This window comes from Cryptomeria japonica, chromosome 5 (genome assembly GCF_030272615.1).
Source record: "Cryptomeria japonica chromosome 5, Sugi_1.0, whole genome shotgun sequence".
NCBI lineage: Eukaryota > Viridiplantae > Streptophyta > Pinopsida > Cupressales > Cupressaceae > Cryptomeria > Cryptomeria japonica.
The window spans coordinates 87,544,776-87,565,036 of record NC_081409.1 but is presented as its reverse complement, the minus strand read 5'-3'; the positions used below and the strand labels follow the sequence as shown (position 1 = coordinate 87,565,036).

Genomic DNA, 20,261 nt, shown 5'->3' with positions numbered 1-20,261 from the left:
ATTTGACAGCAACTAGGTATGCTACGAATCCTGAGGTATGTGAATGGTACCAAAGGATATGGTATTTTGTATACTGCAACAAATGATTTTGGACTAGTCAATTACAGGGATAGTGATCCAAGTGATTGGGCAGGAAGTGTGGATGATACGAAGAGCGCATCCCATTATGTGTTTTGTTTGTGTTCAAAAGCTATCTCATGGGCTTCCAAGAAACAACTCATAGTTTCCTTTTATACAATTGAGACCGAGTATATAGCAATACAACAGCATGTCACACTATTTGGCTAAGGAAAATCCTAGCTGATTTGAAAGTAGAAGAGAATGGAATTACAAAATTTTGTAACAGTGTTTCATCAATAGCTCTGACAAAAAAATCATGTTTTTCATGGAAGAAGCAAACATATTAAAATCGGGTATCATTATATTAGAAAGCCGATTGAAAATAAAGAAATCATGAACAACTTGCTGACCATTTCACCAAGCCATTGGGCAAAGACAATTTCGAATGCTTGAGAAGATATTTGGGCATTGTTGATTTGAATGAAGATGAGTGTCGACTCAAGACAACGGGGCAGTGTAAAAAATATTAATTGTCTTTGAGCTTGCCTGCACACTCCATCAATTCACCTACCTATCAGGAGCAGCCAGCAGAAGAGCAGCCTAGAAGATTTTCTGTTATCATTGGGATCTCCTCCCTCCCATTTGCTCTTGACATGCAAGAGAGGACTGCCGGTGAATTTATGTTGGTAGGTAATTTTAAATTGGAAAATTTTTGAATGAGAAATTGATTTGAGCAAATAGACAAAAATGGAGAATGTTCTCCAATTCAGTCAATTGGACTAGAATGTTTTTGTGAACAGCGATTCTGGGTGAAGAATATTGCAACTACTGTGTGTGTGCAGTTAGCAATGATTGCTCCAAACATTTAGAAGCTCCAAGAAAGCAGCGTGTAAGAAAGCAGCGTGTAAGAAAGCAGCGTGAAGCTCCAAACACTTGATTAGTAGCAACTCTAGATCGCTGCAAGTAGTCAGTAATTTGAATTGTAATCGTGTATAGTAATTTATTTTTGTAAAGTTCATTTTCAGTTTTAATAGATATCAAGAAATCTTGCATATCTCCAGCATGTTGCTTGTCTCTGATTTTTATATTCTGCTGTGCACTGCCAATGACTGACAAACAGGACTGCAGTCTCTGTATTTATGTTTTGTTGTGGTATCAAAGCACTTTGTTGTGCCTGATTTGGGGATTTTAATTTCTACGGGAAAGATACACATTTTCTTGTCAAGCCCACAATATAATATAAAATTCTTTATTTGAAAATAAACTAAATTACGCAAATATTATGTTACAAGTCAAGCAAATTAGTTTTGCTAATTTCATTCCATAGTGACATCACACTCTAAAACCCCACAATTAAAAATGAGTTTTTTCTACAATCCTTTACAGTTCAAGCAACTTAGTTTCGTTAATTACATTCCATAGAGTCACCACACTTTATATTAAGGAAAGACCCTAGGAAGAACATAAGATTAATTGTGAGATTTTGTAAAGTGGCGTCAACATGAAATGGATAATCTATATTTTTGCTGATATGACACTAAAGTTTTTGTTTCTAATTTATACCTTAACGAACGTTATGGTTTAAAACATAGGGCTGCCCCTAAAATAGTAGACCGTGCTCCATGCAGAACAAACTTTTAGGGTCCAGCAATATGCTTTTGCATGAATCTTCTCACATAAAAGTAAAATTGATTTTTGTGGCAATCCTATTCTGGGGCGGGGGGATCTCTTTATAATAAGAGCATTGTTATTTTGTTCCAAGTTTTTGTCAATTTAATTTAAGTAATCGAATTCCATTTATGCTTTTAAAACTCCATGTCAATGGACTACTACTATGATTGAGCATATCTATATAGACTTAAATGCAAGATGCCAGTACTTGCTTCCAATCCTAGATTAATAGCTCTTTTCGAGCACCAAACCGAGATGCCATGCATGTTATTTCTAATTACCAGATATCATTCAAAACTGTTATCCGTACAAAGGATCCCATTCAATTTTAAATAGAAAAAAAATATCCAATTGCAAATTATACATGTAGACCATTCAACGTAACAAGTGATCACTTTCATGGATAGGGGCTGTTGGGGTACATAGTAGCCACATCTGCCAATCACTGCAATTCTTACAAAAGTAGTACAGCATGGTATTTGCTTACCATAAGAGTAGAGAATGGTACCAGTATCACCAATATAAATTGTGCTTGGAAATCCAATGCACAAGACACCTTCCTACATTACACCCAACAAATATTGTATATCCAACTCCTTTTTTATCATCATTGGAACTAGTTTCTTCGCAAAATTGAGTTTATGTTCAATCATGAACTTGTACCAACCAATGCGTCTCCAAGTGCTTCATTAGTATATAAGCTGAGCTGGGTATGCTAAATTTATTGGAAAAGAGACAAACATATAGAATATTACAACTATACAAAAAGGGATCCCACCCAGTATCAATGTCTGGACTCTGAACCACTAATTACTAGCAAAGAATAGTAATACCTATACGATATGGCAATGCGTTCAATCACTTATTTAATTTACAAGCAGTTAAGAATGTGGTCAGCAAAAAACAATCACCAACTCATGCCCTCCATTCTTTCAACTAAGAATTAATAGCGCACAACGGAGTTTAAACTAGGAGCATTGTTGAATACAAAGCTGTCTTTTTCTAGAGTCGGAAGCATTTGCGTCATATATTTTAGTCTTGCCATTATCACATGTCAATGTAAATGAATTCCCACTATCCATTTCCTGCAACAAAGTAAAGACAAGGTTGATTAGCAAAAGAACATGACTGCTACAAAATTTTATTAAACTGGTAATACTGAGAAGTAGAAATTTTAAGATTCTCCTTCACTTTTTTTAATTTAGATATAAAAATGGCTATACTTAAGCCCTCTGTACCTGGCAAGAAATAGTTCTGTCGTTACAATTCCACCTGCTTGTTGGCACGCAATCTAGATAATGGCACCAGCTGCAATGTTTGTTTGCATTCTCTCCACGAAATAGCATTACCAAGCCGACAGTAAACCTGCAAAACAAACCTCCCAGAATGAGCCTTAGCATATAGCCCAAATTTAATCCACTCACCAACCAAGCTCTCTTAATTCTCCCCATCTCTTCTATTGGATAGTTAGCATTCCAACAGTATGCAGCAAGCTAGGAGAACATAAGAGAAGAGTGTCAAAAAAATAATTTCTGGACTATAATGTTGTCTTGATAACTATCTTACCTACTGTAGCCTGCTCTAGAAGGTATGCATAATGATGGATATCTAGGCAGCTGTGATGCATAAATATTTTGAAGATTAAAAAAAAGCTTATCGGCTAAGCAAAAGAGAAATGCTTGTCAAATGAATCTGTAACATATCATTTTGATGCACCCTATCAATGATGTATAGTTTCTATTATGTATCATTGTACTATGGTGCATATCACAGAATAATATGTGAGCCTCAGGCCGGTGCACAAGGCTACAAAACAATGTATGCATCAAATATTGAACGTCCTACAAAACGAGGCAAGTGTACCAAAATGCTTATTAATTCATTTGAAAGAAAAAAGATGGAATTGTCAAGCACATGACCCAGTTGCCATAAGCTCTGACAGTTTTAAAAGAGAGCAAGTCACAGAAAAAAAGGCATGTATCCAAACCGGCTTATTAGATGTACTACAAGAGATTCTCTTCACCACCTAGAAGATAGGCAAAAAATAGTTTTAGAAAGAAACAGATCATAGGCATTGGGAAAACCACTCTCTGTAGAAATTAGGGAAAACATAAATGGATTTTTTAACATGAATATTGTTGCAGTAGTAATATTTTGAAAGAAAAGTATGTTGCAGGAAATTTGTCACAAAACGAGGATTTATCAGGAATCACAACCAGAATATCTTTAGAGTGGAAACAATTGGGCACAAGTACTTCAAAGAGTTTACTACCATGCATTTTATATACTACACTAAAGCATCCATGCCCGGGATTTAAGGTCTACCTGTGAGGTACATGGATTAAATCTGGAATAGAAACATGAATGATGATTACGTCAAATTCATTTATTTAAGCAAAATATGAACAAGCAAATTTTCGCCATCATGGATGGCTTAGAAAATTGTCTAGTCTAGCCAATAAGGGTAAATATTTACCTTGTCTTTCTTTATTTATTTTTTATGAAGCATTATAGAGAAATTTGCTCCATGATGTCAATAAACAAGTTACAGGACGGTTACTTTAACTTGCTAGAACTTTTAGGAGGTGCAATCTCCAAAATAACAGGCAAATACTCTCTAGAATTGTGTTGCAAAAATTACTTCTTGTGGTATAAGTGCATTCCCTTATAAAAGAAGAAACATAACAGACACTTTCTTTGCACCTTACAATTTCACTATGCATTATATGGCTTGTCCGTACTGTTCCTCTCAAATAGTTGCGCTTAAGCTTTCCAAATGTAACTCCTTAACTGTCTGTCTACACTCGGAATGTCAATTTTATACTTGAGCTTTTAGACTTATTTTTGTAATTATTGTCTAAAATATATTCATAACTTGAGAAGACAATAAACAAATCCTTTTCTAAATATTGTCTAACATGTGTCCATGATTTGATCAAAAATTAAGGGCATATCATAAATCACTTGAAACTTTGAAATCTCTTGAAGGGGACCTCTCCTTTGGTGCAACTCTCATTTCATGATTTAATATGAATTCCATGTTTTATTATGTAAAACGATTAACCACAATCCCATTAAATTTTCTAACCTAAGATTATCTCCTCTTTGATTTACCACTAAACTGTTTCTCGACACTTCTCAAATTTTCAAGCAAAGTCAGCCAGGTTTTCCAAAATGCTTGCTGTTCCTCAGTGGAAGATGGCTAAGAATCAATACTAAATACACATAGCTGAGCTACTGCAGAAGACAGCATTTGGAATGGCCTCATCCACAAATCCCAATAAGCAGACCAAGTAACAGAGGTCCCTTCCTCGTTTCCATCTCTCCGAACCTGAAGAATTATTGTATTGGTAGAATCCCCCTTTTCTAATTTCAATGCATAAACCTTGTCCTAGAAAGTCATCTTTTATATTTGTCTTTATGCAGGTTGTGGTTGGAGAGACATCAAAATATTAGAATATTCATGACCTTGATCATCAACATGTACAATAATATAACAGAAACAAAATGAATATAAAGCAAAACTCACCCAATAATAAGTAGAAGAAGAGCCAGCAGCCCCAGAACATATTGGTATGGCTTGTACTTAGATTTGGCAATTGAATTTGTACCATAACCAGGGGGAACATCCCTGAGGTTTACCCATCCAAACTGAGGCCGAACCAGAAACACAAATCCAAGAAGAAATCCAGATAAAAACCCTCCAAGATGGGCAAAGTTATCTACGTGAGGTAGCAACCCAAAAGCTAAGTTGACAACAATGATGAGAATCAGCGTACTAATTGCTGCAAACTGCATAGACAAAACACAAGCATTAAATATCAGGTACATGAAATTCAACCAATACCAAAGTACCAGAACGAAATATTAACTTTAATACTTTACTCTCTAATAATGTTAGAAAAGAATGAACGGAAACAACTACTAGCCTTATTGGCATAGATTGTCCAGTTTGTGATAAGTTCTGAAAGCATAGCTCCTAACAACCCAAATAAAGCACCAGATGCTCCAACTGATACACCGTTCTGGATAAAAAGGGCTGACATCACACTACCACCAAAAGCAGAGAGAAGATAAACTATTCCAATCCTCACTGCAGACCAAAAACCTCGTGATATTAGATACTAGGTATTTAAATATTTCATTGTTTTCCAATCAGAAAATTCAGCAACGTGTAATCTGTAAACAAAATACATTAACAGAACAAAATTGACACTGTTTTAACTAGAGCAATTGCATTGCAGTCAAACTAGCACTTGCACCAAATATGAATTTACACACATCAGAAATAGTGCAGCTGTAATGTCCCCTACTAGGAGGCTTCCAATTTCCAAATAATCAACCACCATTACTTAATATTATCATGCCTTAAATTAATTTATTAGACTAGATAACCATATTTATTCATAGTACAATTGATAGCGGCTATATTCAAGCCCCATCTTACTTCCTTTCTAATCCTCAACCCTGGATAGGGATTTAATTGTCTAGGGCACGATGACACCACCTTCATAATTGGGCCCTGGTTTCAGGAACATCCGTCCAGACCACCCTTGGGGCTCACCTAATTTAGGATGGATTTACTCTGCCTCTCCCTAACAACACCATACCTCTCCTTATGGGGGCGAGGGGTGAAGGCGGATGGGTAATAGAAATGATTAGGTAATTGGGCTATGAATATGCTACTATCTTCTATATTATGAATATATATGTGCATAAATGAAATTAAGTATAAATCTGATCTACTTATTATTGACAAATGCAAATCTTATTGAAAATACTCCTTTTTATGTATTTATAATAGAATACATATAATAGCGTAGATTATACATATATTTGCTCATTATTCCTAGTAGGGTGCAGACATAACATAACACAATTACAAATAAGCACTACTTCATAAGTAGATACAGCATACCAATCTTCTGTTATAGATATTGATTGCCAGTGATGCAACCCGATCTCCTTTTATGAGCACAGATTATATATTATAATTTATGATCCTTCCAATGGTTGCAGATAATATATATATATTCAATTCTGATCCCTTCCATTGCTTGGTGGTGTTCCTTTATACCACACCTATACCTCTTCATATAGGATGTGACTTTATGCAAAGGTGACGTCTCACTGAAGTGGGGAAGACTCGTCCATTGGAGTTGACCGTTGCCTTACGCTTAACTAATTTTGGTAGAAGAGTTAATAATCACTGCCTTAACCTTATGTAATTGCAGCCTCTACCTTATGTTATACTGATGGTGGGGCCCGCTAGCATAGCATTTATATTTTAATACACAAGGTATTGACCAGCGATCCCAGTGATCTATCCTATCAGCCAGCATTGGACAATCTTTGTTGGGTTTACAAGTCAAGTCTGTACTGATTCAAATTGCTGTACACTTATGTATGGTACAGATTTAGGAGTCATCACTGCCTCTCATTTGTGAAGATAATTGCTGTTAACAGAAAATCGTGAAGTCTAATGAAAAAGATGATTTTCTTAGTAATGATAATATATTTATATATATTCTTGAACTTAATTTATTTCTGATTTCATTGATATGTTAAGGAATATTATTATTATATTTTATTTCACTAAATCCATTATGATAGGATCGGGGGCATGACAATGTGTATGCATGTGCGTGAGTTTGTGTATGAGTGTGTGTGTGTGTGTGTGCATGTTTGTCAGTTTCCGTACATGTGTATGTGTGCAAGTATGTACATATGTTTGTTAGAATGGATGTTGTTCACTTCTTGAACTATTTTAATACCTCGTGAGTTTTAACTTGTACCCACCTCGTGCAGATATGGTTGGAGGCAGAAGCATTAAAAATGAAGGAATTACTAACAAAATGAACCAGAAGCGCTACTAGAAATCTGATATTATAGAATACAAACACCCACGGACAAACAAACTATATATTCTTGAACAAGCCTGGCTTCAGGCTCTCCAGTAAAGAACTCAATATCTTCCCTGTTTGACAGAAGTTTTGACTATTTCCAGATAAAAGATAACAAATAAGATTGCTTATTTATTTAAATAAAACAAATTTAGTGGTTTATTCGTTTCACATTGATAGTTCGTGCTAGTAAAGTCTAACCTCAAAAAATGGAAATCTGGTCCCTCCCTAATTACTATGCTCTTTTAAAAAAGACATACACAATGAAAAAGTTGTTTAAGGAGCAGAAACCATGCAATAGAAGCTTAAGCAGCAGAAAGAATGCAATAGACGTTTAACGAGTTGAAAACTTGAAACAGCACAATAGATATTCAAGGGGCATACATAGTTAATAAGTAGCAGAAACAATGAAATAGACAGTTTTGGACACATTGAACTTAAAATTTTACATCTTAATATCTAAGATTCTAGAGAAATATGATTGCTAGAGAATGGCTATCTCAAAGCACATTAATATCTTATAAAACTCACCGAAGCCAAACTCCTGCTCAAGGCGAACCCCTATGAACAAGAGACTTAGCATGTTGGCAAGCAGATGAACTACCCCAGCATGCAACCAAATGCATGTGATAAGGCGCCATCCTTGGTGCTGTTTGACCACTTTATTCCAAACAAGAGCTCCCATTTTCTCCAAACTGCAGCAAAATAAAAACCTAATGAGAAAAGGCAAACAATACATGTATATCGAAGTGAATCTCAATATCAAACAACATCTGATCTACTTCGGGGTAATTTGTGGCTTTTTCCTGCAGATGGAGATTAATAATCAAATGTATAACCTTTTAAACACTTGAAGATGATTGTTCTATATTCCTTCCTCGTTTTAAGTTTAACGGGAAACAGCTTGCATTACTAATTTCCCAACTGCACAACTACAAATACCAACCCCATATTGACAAATGCAAAAGAATTCAGGCATTAACAGACTTGTTTGAATTTAAAAGGTCCAAAACAATCAATGGTTCCCCTTGATTATAACTTCTTCTTGGAGTTCCTTGCAGCATTCCTGATTACCCATTGTCACTTAAAGTACTTTTCAGTCCCATTGACCTACTTTGGCGATTTGTGATTTAAAAAATTTATTTCTATCTTTCTATTATGTACCATCCATCTTCCATTGAATCAACAAATATTCTAACTTGTGAGCTGGAGGAATGAACCATTTATGCAAATACAGAATTGCTGTCCAGCGATAGCACTTAAACCCGGAACAATATCAGTGAAAGAATGCATAGCCAACAAATTTGGTGTATACTAAACAGTAATGTAATGAGCCAGATACGTTTCACTAGAAGTGGTACAAAAACTGGATTTTTTATTTTATTTCAAATTTATGGTGCAGAGTTCTCCCCGATATAACACTCAGTTTTATTTCGAACATAAACATAATGCTGTTATCAAAGCTGCAGACTTCAGATATTGAAATTTCATTTCAAAATTTATGTACAGAGTTTTCCCAAATATAACAGCAGATTCTTGTAGCAAACACAACAGTGTTGTAAGATCTCATCACCCAGATCTTGCTTTAAAAATTCAGAAATGTGCTTTTATATTTCTGCTTCAGATTCTGATTATTTCAAATAGGGTCAATGGCATGTTTTGTCATTTCCATCTCAGCAAGATCCACTGGCTCTGGTGACACTCATATCGATAGGGCTAGGTGCAAATCATGGATGAATTTGACAGAACAGATATACAGTGGTGGTTAGGAAGCCAAATTTGAGTTTGATCCTTATTGGTGGTAGAGTCTATGAAAGCAGACGATTGTTAGTTCTTCAAATCAAAGAAAGATCCTCCAGAAGTTTCTCTAGATTGTTTTAAAAGCATCGAATACACTGGCTTCCAAGCCCAAGCACGACATACTTAACATTGTATATAACCATTCTAACAAATACCATCCCAGCGCCTAATACAGACACACACCACTTGAACAGACTGTTACAAAAGCTTAAAGAAGAACATACCCCACACACGAAAAGACGTGAGAAAAATCTAAGGACAGGGTAGATAGTACACATGAAAAAGCTTAAATAGATTTAAAAGCGAAATCTAAAGGCCTTATGAATAAGACATCAGAAAAGGCCTGAAAAAACTTTTAAGACAATTTTTTGAAAATGTAAATTGAGCGATGATATTAAATACATACGTTGAGGATGACGGGCCAAACAGAGGATTCTCCTTGAGGGGCTGGAATGAGAACCTTCCCAGAAACCTGATGGTACAGTTGTCCCGTCCTGAATCCTTGGGACAATTATTGATGAACATTGCCACAATGAATACTGCAACATTCAATACCACAAATAGTGTGATAAGCCAGGCACCCCTCTTCCTCCCGTTATACCTGTCATCATAGTATGGCACCGCAGAAGCCCTCATTGCAGAATCATGAATCGGGTGGATCGTTTTACTATCTCTTCGGCTGCTATCAATTGATCCTCTTCTTTCGATGTCCAGATAACTGGATTCCCCCATTATGATTAAGTGGGTATCTCAAAACAATCTGTATGCAGCGAAAAAAACCCAAAACAATTATTCCAACTCCACTTTTCGTTTACCAAATTCACCGATTCTACAATGCCCAGCTAATTTTTTGGCAAAATTAGACTACCCAGATAGATTTTTGCAGTAATACCCGTGCAATCTTTAGGCAAGATTAGTCAAACCACATTGGTTTTTTTAGGGGTATGGTGAGCCTGAAAACCCATATAAATTTCATTGATTGTTTGCATACCCCACGCTTCCTTCAAAACTCATCTGAATTGAAGCATTTCGTTCTAGGGTAAACTACCTATCTTGCTTAAAAGATGAACTGTATTGCTATCTAAGCACCGCCACTCATGGCATCCAATGGACCAAAGTCTTAGCAATCATTATTCCAAGCAAGGTTTTGCTGTAACGACAAGGTGGGAAAGCTTGGATTACTAAGTCAAATTAACCAGACTTCTTCATGATCGAAAAAAATCCTTTCCGGGGTCCACATTAGAATGTGTTTTCTAAATTTATCCCACATACAAGGAACAAGAGTAATTGAAAAAATTTGGTATTAATATGCGAATCTTTAGTTAGTCCCGTGCAATATTCGATTATTTATTTATCAATTCCCTATATTTGGAGGAAGTTTATCTACCTTGAGTGTCAATGTGAGAGTACGTTGATATTTGGTCACGGTAAGGTGAGTTAGGTGGTGTAAGAGATACCTTCACACACATGGCGATGTGGTTTTCAAATTTAATACACTTCAATTGTGGCCTCACAACAAAGCTTAAAGGTAAATCTAACCCTTTGCATGACATATGCAAGTGTAGGGATAAATTAAAAAAAAACATACATCATTTATCATACCTAGAGGGGTTGGTAGTAAAAAGCACTTTCCAAAAGTTTAGAAGGATCAAGGTTCAAAACGACATATTTATTGATTTCTATTTTAAGTTGTGTAATATGTTTTTAGTGCTGTTAGAATAATTAATTTGTTTATATTACTAATATAATAAAATTTTATTAAATCGCTTGACTTATTAAAAATGAAATTGTTGAGCTACTTTCAAAGTTTTATTTCTAATCGATGTTTAAAAGTTAAAATAAAGTAATATAATTCAACAAAATTATTAGAACTTGCAAACATAACATTTCTTGAGTAATCTAAGATATAAATAGATACAAAACTAGCATACTTATATTTTAAAAAAATTGTGTAGTCTAGAGGGTTGAGCCTAATTGGTTGAAGCATTGAGTTCGCATTATGCAAACCCAAGTTCAAATCCCAAGGGCACATCTAATATGGAATTCTAAGTTGTGACTCTAGGTCTTCCATAGGTAGTTTCTTGTATGGTTGTTTGAAAGGAGTGCTTGCAAGAGCTTGTATTAGTCTCATATTGATGTTTTTATGAGCAAAATATTTGCAAATGATTATCAATATATAAAAATAAAAGAACAAAGCAGGGATAACTTTAAGAAACCCCCCCCCGGGCAACTGTGTAAAATCCTGGCGAATCAGACATTATTTTCGGGGGGAAATTTTCATATCGATGGCGAAATTTTTTTTTTAAATGACGAAAAAATTATTTTGTATTGGCGATTTTTTTTCTAGGGTGCGAAAATGCCATAAATTTCTGGCGAATAATAAAAGAACAAAGCAAGGATAACTTTAAGAACCCCCCCCCGTCCCGGGCAACTGTGTAAAATCTTGGTGAATCAGACATTATTTTCGGGGGGAAATTTTCATATCGATGGCGAAATTTTTTTTTAAATGACAAAAAAATTATTTTGTATTGGCGATTTTTTTTCTAGGGTGCGAAAATGCCATAAATTTTTGGCGAATAATACCTTGTTCTATGGGGAAAATATTTATTGTGGGAGGCGAATAATTATTGTTAAAAGGAACAAATATATAATTGTATGAGCGAAAAATTTTACTCCGAAGGAAAAATTATTTAAATGTATTGGCGATTTTTATCCACCGCTTGAAAAAATTTTAATTTTATTTGGCGAATATTTTGTTATTTATGGTACAATATATAATTCATTGGCGATTTCATAAATTCATTGCCATTAATAGACAAGGCACATCACATCACATCAGTACATCACATCACATAATACATTGAGTCTGGACTCTGCACGATGTATCAATAAGTGCGGCCTCTTTGACACGTAAAGGGTGACACATACCTAAAATCTATCAATGATTTTAAACCGTTCAATGATCGTATATCAATGGCTGAAGTTTTATTTTGGCCCAATTTTCTGAAGAGAACATAGCTCACCAGAAAGTGCCCGGAATGGAATTGGATTCAATACACACGTATCAAATGTCACAAATCACGATCGATAATTTCGTTCATTTAATATATATCTTTTCACTTACGGCAATCCACTATGTCCCCACGACTTCCAATGTGATACTTGCCAATTTGGTACTGGTTCATACCTGTTTCCAATTTCGCACACTCGTGCATTTATGGGAAAGATTTGCAGAGATACGAAAGATTTAAAAAAATTTATAGTAGTTAATATTGTTAAAGAAGTAATTATTACAATCAAGAGCTTCAACAATTTATATACGATCTCTGCTTCTTTCATCTTCAATTAGCCTTTGCCATTTAGTAGATAAATCGTCAGAGCTCACGGTATTTTAGGTTTATAGGCTCACTGCTCAGGTTGTTTAATTTGTTAATCTGTTTTCTCAAGATGGACACTCCCATCCACTTGAGAAGCATTTATGCAGAGGACCAGAGGGTCTTTCTAGGCTTCGTTAGAGACCCAACCCTCCAATCAATCTGCAAGGAGGTTGGGTCGTTCACCAATGAAGCTGTGCGGATGGTGCTGGGCAGAGAATTTCTACGAAACGAAAATAGGTACCGTGTTAACACGGACCTTACATCCCGCTTCTTAGCGTCTCTTCTGGACTTGGGAGGAGACAAGGTGGATATGTTGATGTTGTTGAGGAAGGTTTTTAAGGAAGACTTCCTCAGAGACGACATTACTCTTGTCGTTCTTGCAGAGGTAGGGGTGGGGATCCCTTGGGCGAGTGATTTATCCAAGCTTCTCCTCCCTGACCAAACATTGTCAGTGGCCAGGCAACCGTTTCTCCTAAACCTGAATGCGGAGCAGCTGACGCGTCACAAAAAATGGGCGCGGATTAGCAGGGACTTCCTCTGGAAATGGTTCCTCCTGGACGACTTTCCAAACTACATGTGGCTTGAAGAATTCTCTCAGCTTATGTTGTCTAAAGAATTCTACATGGAAGGAGGGCCAGATTCTTAGGGAAAAATTGAAAACAATTCCACTACCTGTAGTTTTTTTTTCCTATGTCCTTGAACCCTAACAGGCTGAGTGCCAGTGGCTCACTCATTTTGGCTTTTAAGTTTTGGGGGGACTCAAATCTCTAACGAAAAAATTGTAAATTTCAAAAGCATAAATATTAATGATAATTTTTCAAATTCCAGTTTGTTTCACTTTGCATCTTACAGTCTTATGGATATAAAAATGCTTTCTATAATTCTATTTCATTTTTATTAATTAATTTCTTTCAAATGCTTTTTGTATATGAGCTACGTTATTTCAATTATTTGTTAAACAATGGAAATAAATTTAATACCGTGATCTTTTTATGTAATGCTATAAAAAAAAAATCAATTCGTTCCATTAATTATTTGTACATTGATTATGGTTGATTATAATTTTATAAATATATACTATTACTATATAGTCATTCAAAATACAAAATTTTAAAAGTTGCAAGATACAAAAGTTTATCGGTCAAGGTTTTTTCATTCAATTAATTGAAACGTTTCAAGATACAAAATTTGTCCACAGCTTATAGCAAGCAGACAAAAAAACTAGTTCATTGCCGATAGGCCACTCACTCAGTCTCACTATCCTCCTGGTCCTCCCAGTCCCTTCCCTCCTCAGAGGTCGATGCTTTGTCTTTCCCTTTTGCCGCTTCAGCTTTCATTTTTGGAATGCAGTTTAGGAACTCGAAGTTGGGGTCACCCTCCAAGCTTGCCAGTAGCTATATGGCCCTTCCTTCTTCAGCCCTATATCTCAATGCCCTACCAACCTCCATCCTTGCCACCACATGCAAAGCATTCAGGACTTCATCCACCCTCATTAATTTAACAAAGAGTTTCATCGCTTCCCACCCCACTCGGGCTCGTTCACGGCACTGGTATTTGATTTCATCCTCTGGGCCATGAATAAAAGGAAGCAATTCCTCCTGATCGTCCCCTTCCATAATTCGAATGCCAACTCCCAGCACCACCCACTCCAAGATTGAATCCAGGTTAATCAAAAACTCCCCATCAATCAATTTGACCAATGTGAGTTTTACCTTTTCCACCTTCGGTTCGAATTCACAGGCCCATGCCATAATCAGAGAGTAAACCTCCATGTTAGTTCGATACCGGTGACTGATATGTGCCACCTCCTCCGCAAGCATCAGTCGAGCTGTCACCCACAACTTTTCCTCCTTAAACCTGAATAGTGATAGTTCTGATACTTAATATAAGTACAGATCCAATAGCCAATAAGATGAGAGGGGGGGGGTGAATCATACAAACTTAATCATCCATAAAAACATTAGATTCAACCTCGGTAACATATATATCAGTAATATAACCAAAACTGTCAAACATGCAAACTCAAAAGCATATAAGCATCATAAACCTCATAACACCAGATTTAACGTGGAAACCCAAATAGGGAAAAACCACTGTGTGATTTCGGACCCACTAAGAAATATACTCTTCTAGAGTATGCTCGGTTAAAAGAAAATCCTGTTAAAGATTACAAACACATTGCTAGATGTGACCCGGTTAAGGGATTTCCCTCAGATCTGTTAGGATCTTCACCTTGTTAGAGGTGACCTTGTTAAAGGATTTCAAACACTCAATCAAAATGTCACCTTGCTAGAGGGTTTTACAAATAAGACTATTAAGTCCACTCGGTTAAGAGATTTTCTGTCACTTTCACAAAATAACAGTAACAAAAATCTATCTGCAACTTCACATCTAAAATGCTAAAGCAGATTCCTATTTGTTCAATACAATCTAGACATAGAACTAATCTTGTCTATCTGTTGGGCTTCTATACTCTGTTATTCAAACAGGTCTTCAAGCTTTTGTGCTCGGTAATCACTATGTAGCATCCTTCTGCATACACTTGCCCGCATACATTGTTTATCAACAGTTTCCTATTTATAAACAATTAGGTAACCGCTTAATCTCCTTGATCACATTTCCCATGATCAATCATAGCCATCAGCTCTTCAATCTTGTCCAGGTTCAATGCATCTTTTGATCTAAAAACGTTTTACCCTGCCTTGGAACTTGCATACATTTCTTGGAACTTGTGCCAGGGTATTACGGTTCAATCTGCGCTGTAGATCTTCATGTCGACTTTCCATTGCCTTAGATTCATTAACAAACTTCATCCGCGGCTCACCAATCATTTAATCAGTTCTAGCTCATCAGCTTCCTTCATTAAATAACGCATGCAAACATTTAATGCATTATGTTATAGCTCGGTTACAACTCGGTAGCAACTTGGTTATAACTCGGTGAATACTAAACTTCACTCGGTAGACATTTCGCCTTCATTAACCGATAGTGATAACCTTAGGGTTTACCGACTAGGTTCTTTGCTTGGTAACATAGTATAGTATTAACCTTCACAATTTACAACATATGTATGATGGTAAAACAATCTAAACATCATGATCTCATCATTGTCTGACTCGGTAGTAGTTGCCCATTGAATACCTTATTCATCCCCTTATTCATCATATTCTTTCTTGTGTCTTTTACCGACAACTTTATACTTTTTTAATTCATACTTCTCAAGATATGGCAACATCATACTGAATTAGAAAATCAATTTCTTGACATCAATGACAAAATAATAATATCAAGATAGTAAACATCTTTAATCAGTTTTATCCATAATCATCAACAACCTTCTCAATATCCTTATGAAATGCCAACAATATTTCATTGTCTGTTATAATGCTATATTGCCAACAAACAGTCGATACTTTGCCCAAAAAGGGCACCAACTTCTTGTCTGTTTGAAGTGTGAAATTGGCCTCCATTGTCACCTGCAATTTCAAAATCACTTCCTGCAAAAAGTGTCTTACAGAAGGTACGATTCTACAAACTACATATTTGTTCTGCAGCTGCTTCAAAGTAAAAAGTGGTACACAGATCAAAAGGTAAAAAAATCTGCCTCCGTCTTAACTCTTATAGGCCGAGTAATGAATGTGCACGATAAGACATTAATGCCATGAGATTAGGAAAAAGATTTCCTGCCATCCTCCCCTTCCTCCTTTCGTGCGGCATGTCGCAGACAACTCCTTGTGCAACAATTAATCGCCACCTTGGCATTTGTACTTTCCAAATTTGCTCGCCTTAACAGGTTGAGGACTGTAGTTGCACATTTTTTAAAATTAATAGACTAAATTTATGTTGAAATTTTATATATATTTTTAAACTATTTTTGAAAATTATATATTGTAAACATATTTTCAAAGAATTTTGTTAAACGTTAAATTAATATTTTAGATTTAATATTGAATGTTTTCTTTTTAATATTAAACTTTTACTTTTCAAATTGCATATCAAAATTTATATTTTATTTAGTTATTTGTTTTATTCTAGAAACTAAGTTTCATGTTTTATACTATTTTTGAATTTAAAATTTTTACAAATAATATTAACATTATATTTAATAATTATCTCAAACTATTGCACATCTTTAATTACAAATAATATTTATTATTAACATTATATTTAATGAACAAAGATCAACGGCTAGGGTGGATTTTGGCCCGAATGTGGGAAGTGAACACCTTTCTGAGAACTTCGCCCGGAATTGGACATTTTAAATTTAATTAAATATAATTAAGTCTAAAAATCTCTTTTTCGTGCGGAATTTTAAAATGATTAAATAGACTAAAAATCAAACTGGAAAAGTGACACGAGTATGGTGACGTGCCAGAAAAATGGCAGAAGTCGTGGGACCCACTACATCTTAAAACAGGTACCATCGACCGTTGGATGAACAAAGATCAACTGCTAGGGTGGATTTCGGCCCAAATGTGGGAAGTGAACACATTTGGGAGAATTTCGCCCAGAATTGGACATTTTAAATGTAATTAAATATAATTAAGTTTATAAAGCTTTTTTTCGGGCGGAGGTTTAAAATGATTAAATAGACTAAAAATCAAACCCGAAAAGTGACACGATTATGGTGACGTGCCAAAAAAATGGCAGAAGTCGTGGGACCCACTACATCTTAAAACAAGTACCATCGACCGTCGAATGAACAAAGATCAACGATTTAGGGTGGAATTCGGCCTGAATGTGGGAAGTGAACACATTTGGGAGAACTTCACCCGGAATTGAAACGTTTTAAATTTAATTAAATATAATAAGTATATAAAGCACTTTTTTCGGACGGAAGTTTAAAATTATTAAACAGACCCGTAAAGTCACAACAAGTACCTTGGTCCCTCGTCCGTTGGATGAGCAAAGATCAACGGCTTAGGGTGGATTTCTGCCCGAATGTAGGAAGTGAACACATTTGGGAGAACTTCGCCCGGAATTGAGCGTATTACATTTAATGTCCTCATAATTTATACTGAAGTAGTGAATGTTTTGTCCTTTGGCATCGAATACTTATTAATAATAATTAATAAAATTACAACATGATTCTTAATGTCCTCGGAATTTATACTGAAGTAATAAATGTTTTGTCCTTCGGCATCGAATAGTTAGTAATAATAATTAATAAAATTACAACATGATTCTTGATATTTTGCCATTTAGGTTTTACTTTTCCGCTTTTTAGAGTTTTCAAAATAAGAGACTCGTAAATCATAATCGTCTTTCATTTCTTGGACAAACCTGTAAATCGAGGGAGATTCAGAAACAGCTACTAGATTGAGGAATGCAAGTTGCAACAGAGATTGTCTATGTCAATCTAATGAAATAGAAATTCCAATTTCTGGGTAAAATCTAGAACACCTACATCCCGCCTTTTTTGCTTTTGGTAATCTCGTGGTCCAATTTGAGGGTTAGCATTTTCAGGTTTTTATCTAGCATTATTTTGAATTATTAACAATAATAGTGATGGGGAAAACGGGAAGTAGTAGTTCTACAAGAAGTCAAGTGAAAAACAAAATGTACCTAACCGAACTGGTTAAAACACCAGGTTTCACTGATGAATACCATGATATTTATGACCCTGCTATCCATGGTGAAAAGCGTATCATAGATATTAGATATACATTGTCTAGTAAGGCGGCAGATGCATCCAGTGCAAAATTTACTGTTTTCAACCCAATGTTACAACAAAAAACAAATAAAATCACATCGTGGGATGTTGGATTGGGAAGAATGGTGTTACCTGAAGTATTCCCTTGCCCTGATTTTGTCATGGTCTGCGCCGAAAATTATGATGAAGATAAAAAAGCAATTGTCAATAAAAATACAAAAGAGGAAATTCTATCCATAAACGAGGGAGAATTTGCTCGTTTGTTGAACCTAGGATTTGAAGCCCAAAACTCAAACGTCCAAATTGACCTAGGAAAGTTGGCGGAGAATTATGAGAGTCTCGATCCAAGTCACAAAGATTCATTTATCAAAGCTCTAATAAAGATCGGTACTGGTATTGTGTTGGATCAGAATCATAAGCCTCCTTATGATTCTAAAATTTTTGTTCCATGGGTTGTGGATACTATTTCCTTGCTATCGTTTTGCCTGGGATTGGAAAATGATAGCGAAGTGGGTGCAAGCCTTCTTGAATTGATTTATAACATCCATTGTGCAGGTCAGCCAGTAAGATATAATTTTATTGAGCACATTGTAAAATCCATGCAAAAACAGTTACTAATCATCAAAAAATGTTCCTGTAAGACATTTAGGTTCTCATCCTACTTGTGCTATCTCCTTCTATCCAAGTATCGTGCAATATTTGAAACCAAAAAGCTTCAAATTGTGAGCTATAAGATTGATGAGAAGACTGGGAAGAGAACAGAGTGTCCAATATATGATTGGACCCCAAAGATAAGGATGCATGATAACAGAAAGAACTACAACCATTTTGTAGACTTCTTTTTGGCACCAATGTATAATGAAATTACAAGCACTCCAATGCCTAGGTTGCCTGTGTCTTGTAGAGATTGCATTCAACTCGGAAGTCAAATAGAATTGGCTGACTGGTTCTTCATGGAAGAATTCACTGTGTTAAGGTTTTACGAATCGATAGTAAAACCATACAGACTTCCAATACATGTGACAGAGAGGGTATTTGCATTAGAGTATGTACAGCAATTGGAGAGCACAGATAGACACTTCCATGGTCAGCAAAAGAAGAGCATATTTCCTTCCTTGCCTTTCTCATGTGGAGGGTTCACATTTGAGAGAAAAGCATTCATTGTGGCACATGATTTCTTGACAGTTTTTAACTTTGGTGATGAGGGTCTCTGGCAGTATGATCCAATCGGTGTAGTTCAAGCAAGGCTTAAGAAAAATGGGAACTCTTCAGTGTTATGTCAACATGAAAGTAAGCCATTGCTAGAAAAGCTTAGAAACAAGGACTCCTGGGATGAGGTTAAAAAAGAGATGGAGAAAATTGCATCTGACAATAACATTTCAACAGAAGAAATTTCATCACAAATTATGGCATTGCAAATGCACACAAAGAGGACAACAGAGGAGGGCCAGGGCATCCAAAATAGGAGGTCCTACAATTTCTACCTAAAATCTGCTAATCCATCTAAAAAAACTATTCCCAAATCAATTTTGCACAAATGTAAAGAGAATTATTTCACTCAAACCAAAATAAATGATTTTTGGACTATGAGGAGGAATCTCGGTGAATCAAAGACAAGTGCAGAATTTGAGAGTATCGACGAGGATGCAGAGTTTATCAAATTGTGGGATATGGAGCATGGCGGGACTAAAGGTGATGATGATGAGCATGAGGTTTCCGTTGAGCCCCCTCCAACAACTACCACAGTCCCTAAAATATTAGGTGGAGTCAGTGAGTCCATGAAAGAAAAATATAGCA

At 35.7% G+C, this 20,261-nt stretch overlaps 1 protein-coding gene across 1 annotated transcript; it reads right to left on the bottom strand.

Annotated features, from left to right (window-relative positions):
• Positions 1-2,018: 2,018 nt before the first annotated feature.
• On the bottom strand, positions 2,019-10,708 carry LOC131054697 (RHOMBOID-like protein 2). The gene is made up of 6 exons (XM_057989255.2): positions 9,841-10,708; positions 8,166-8,329; positions 5,661-5,824; positions 5,261-5,523; positions 2,970-3,096; positions 2,019-2,816 (listed from the first exon to the last, which is right to left on the bottom strand). The coding sequence occupies exons 1-6, from the start codon at positions 10,164-10,166 to the stop codon at positions 2,700-2,702; spliced, it is 1,161 nt and encodes a 386-aa protein (XP_057845238.2). The 5' UTR covers positions 10,167-10,708; the 3' UTR covers positions 2,019-2,699.
• Between the last annotated feature and the right edge of the window lie 9,553 nt (positions 10,709-20,261).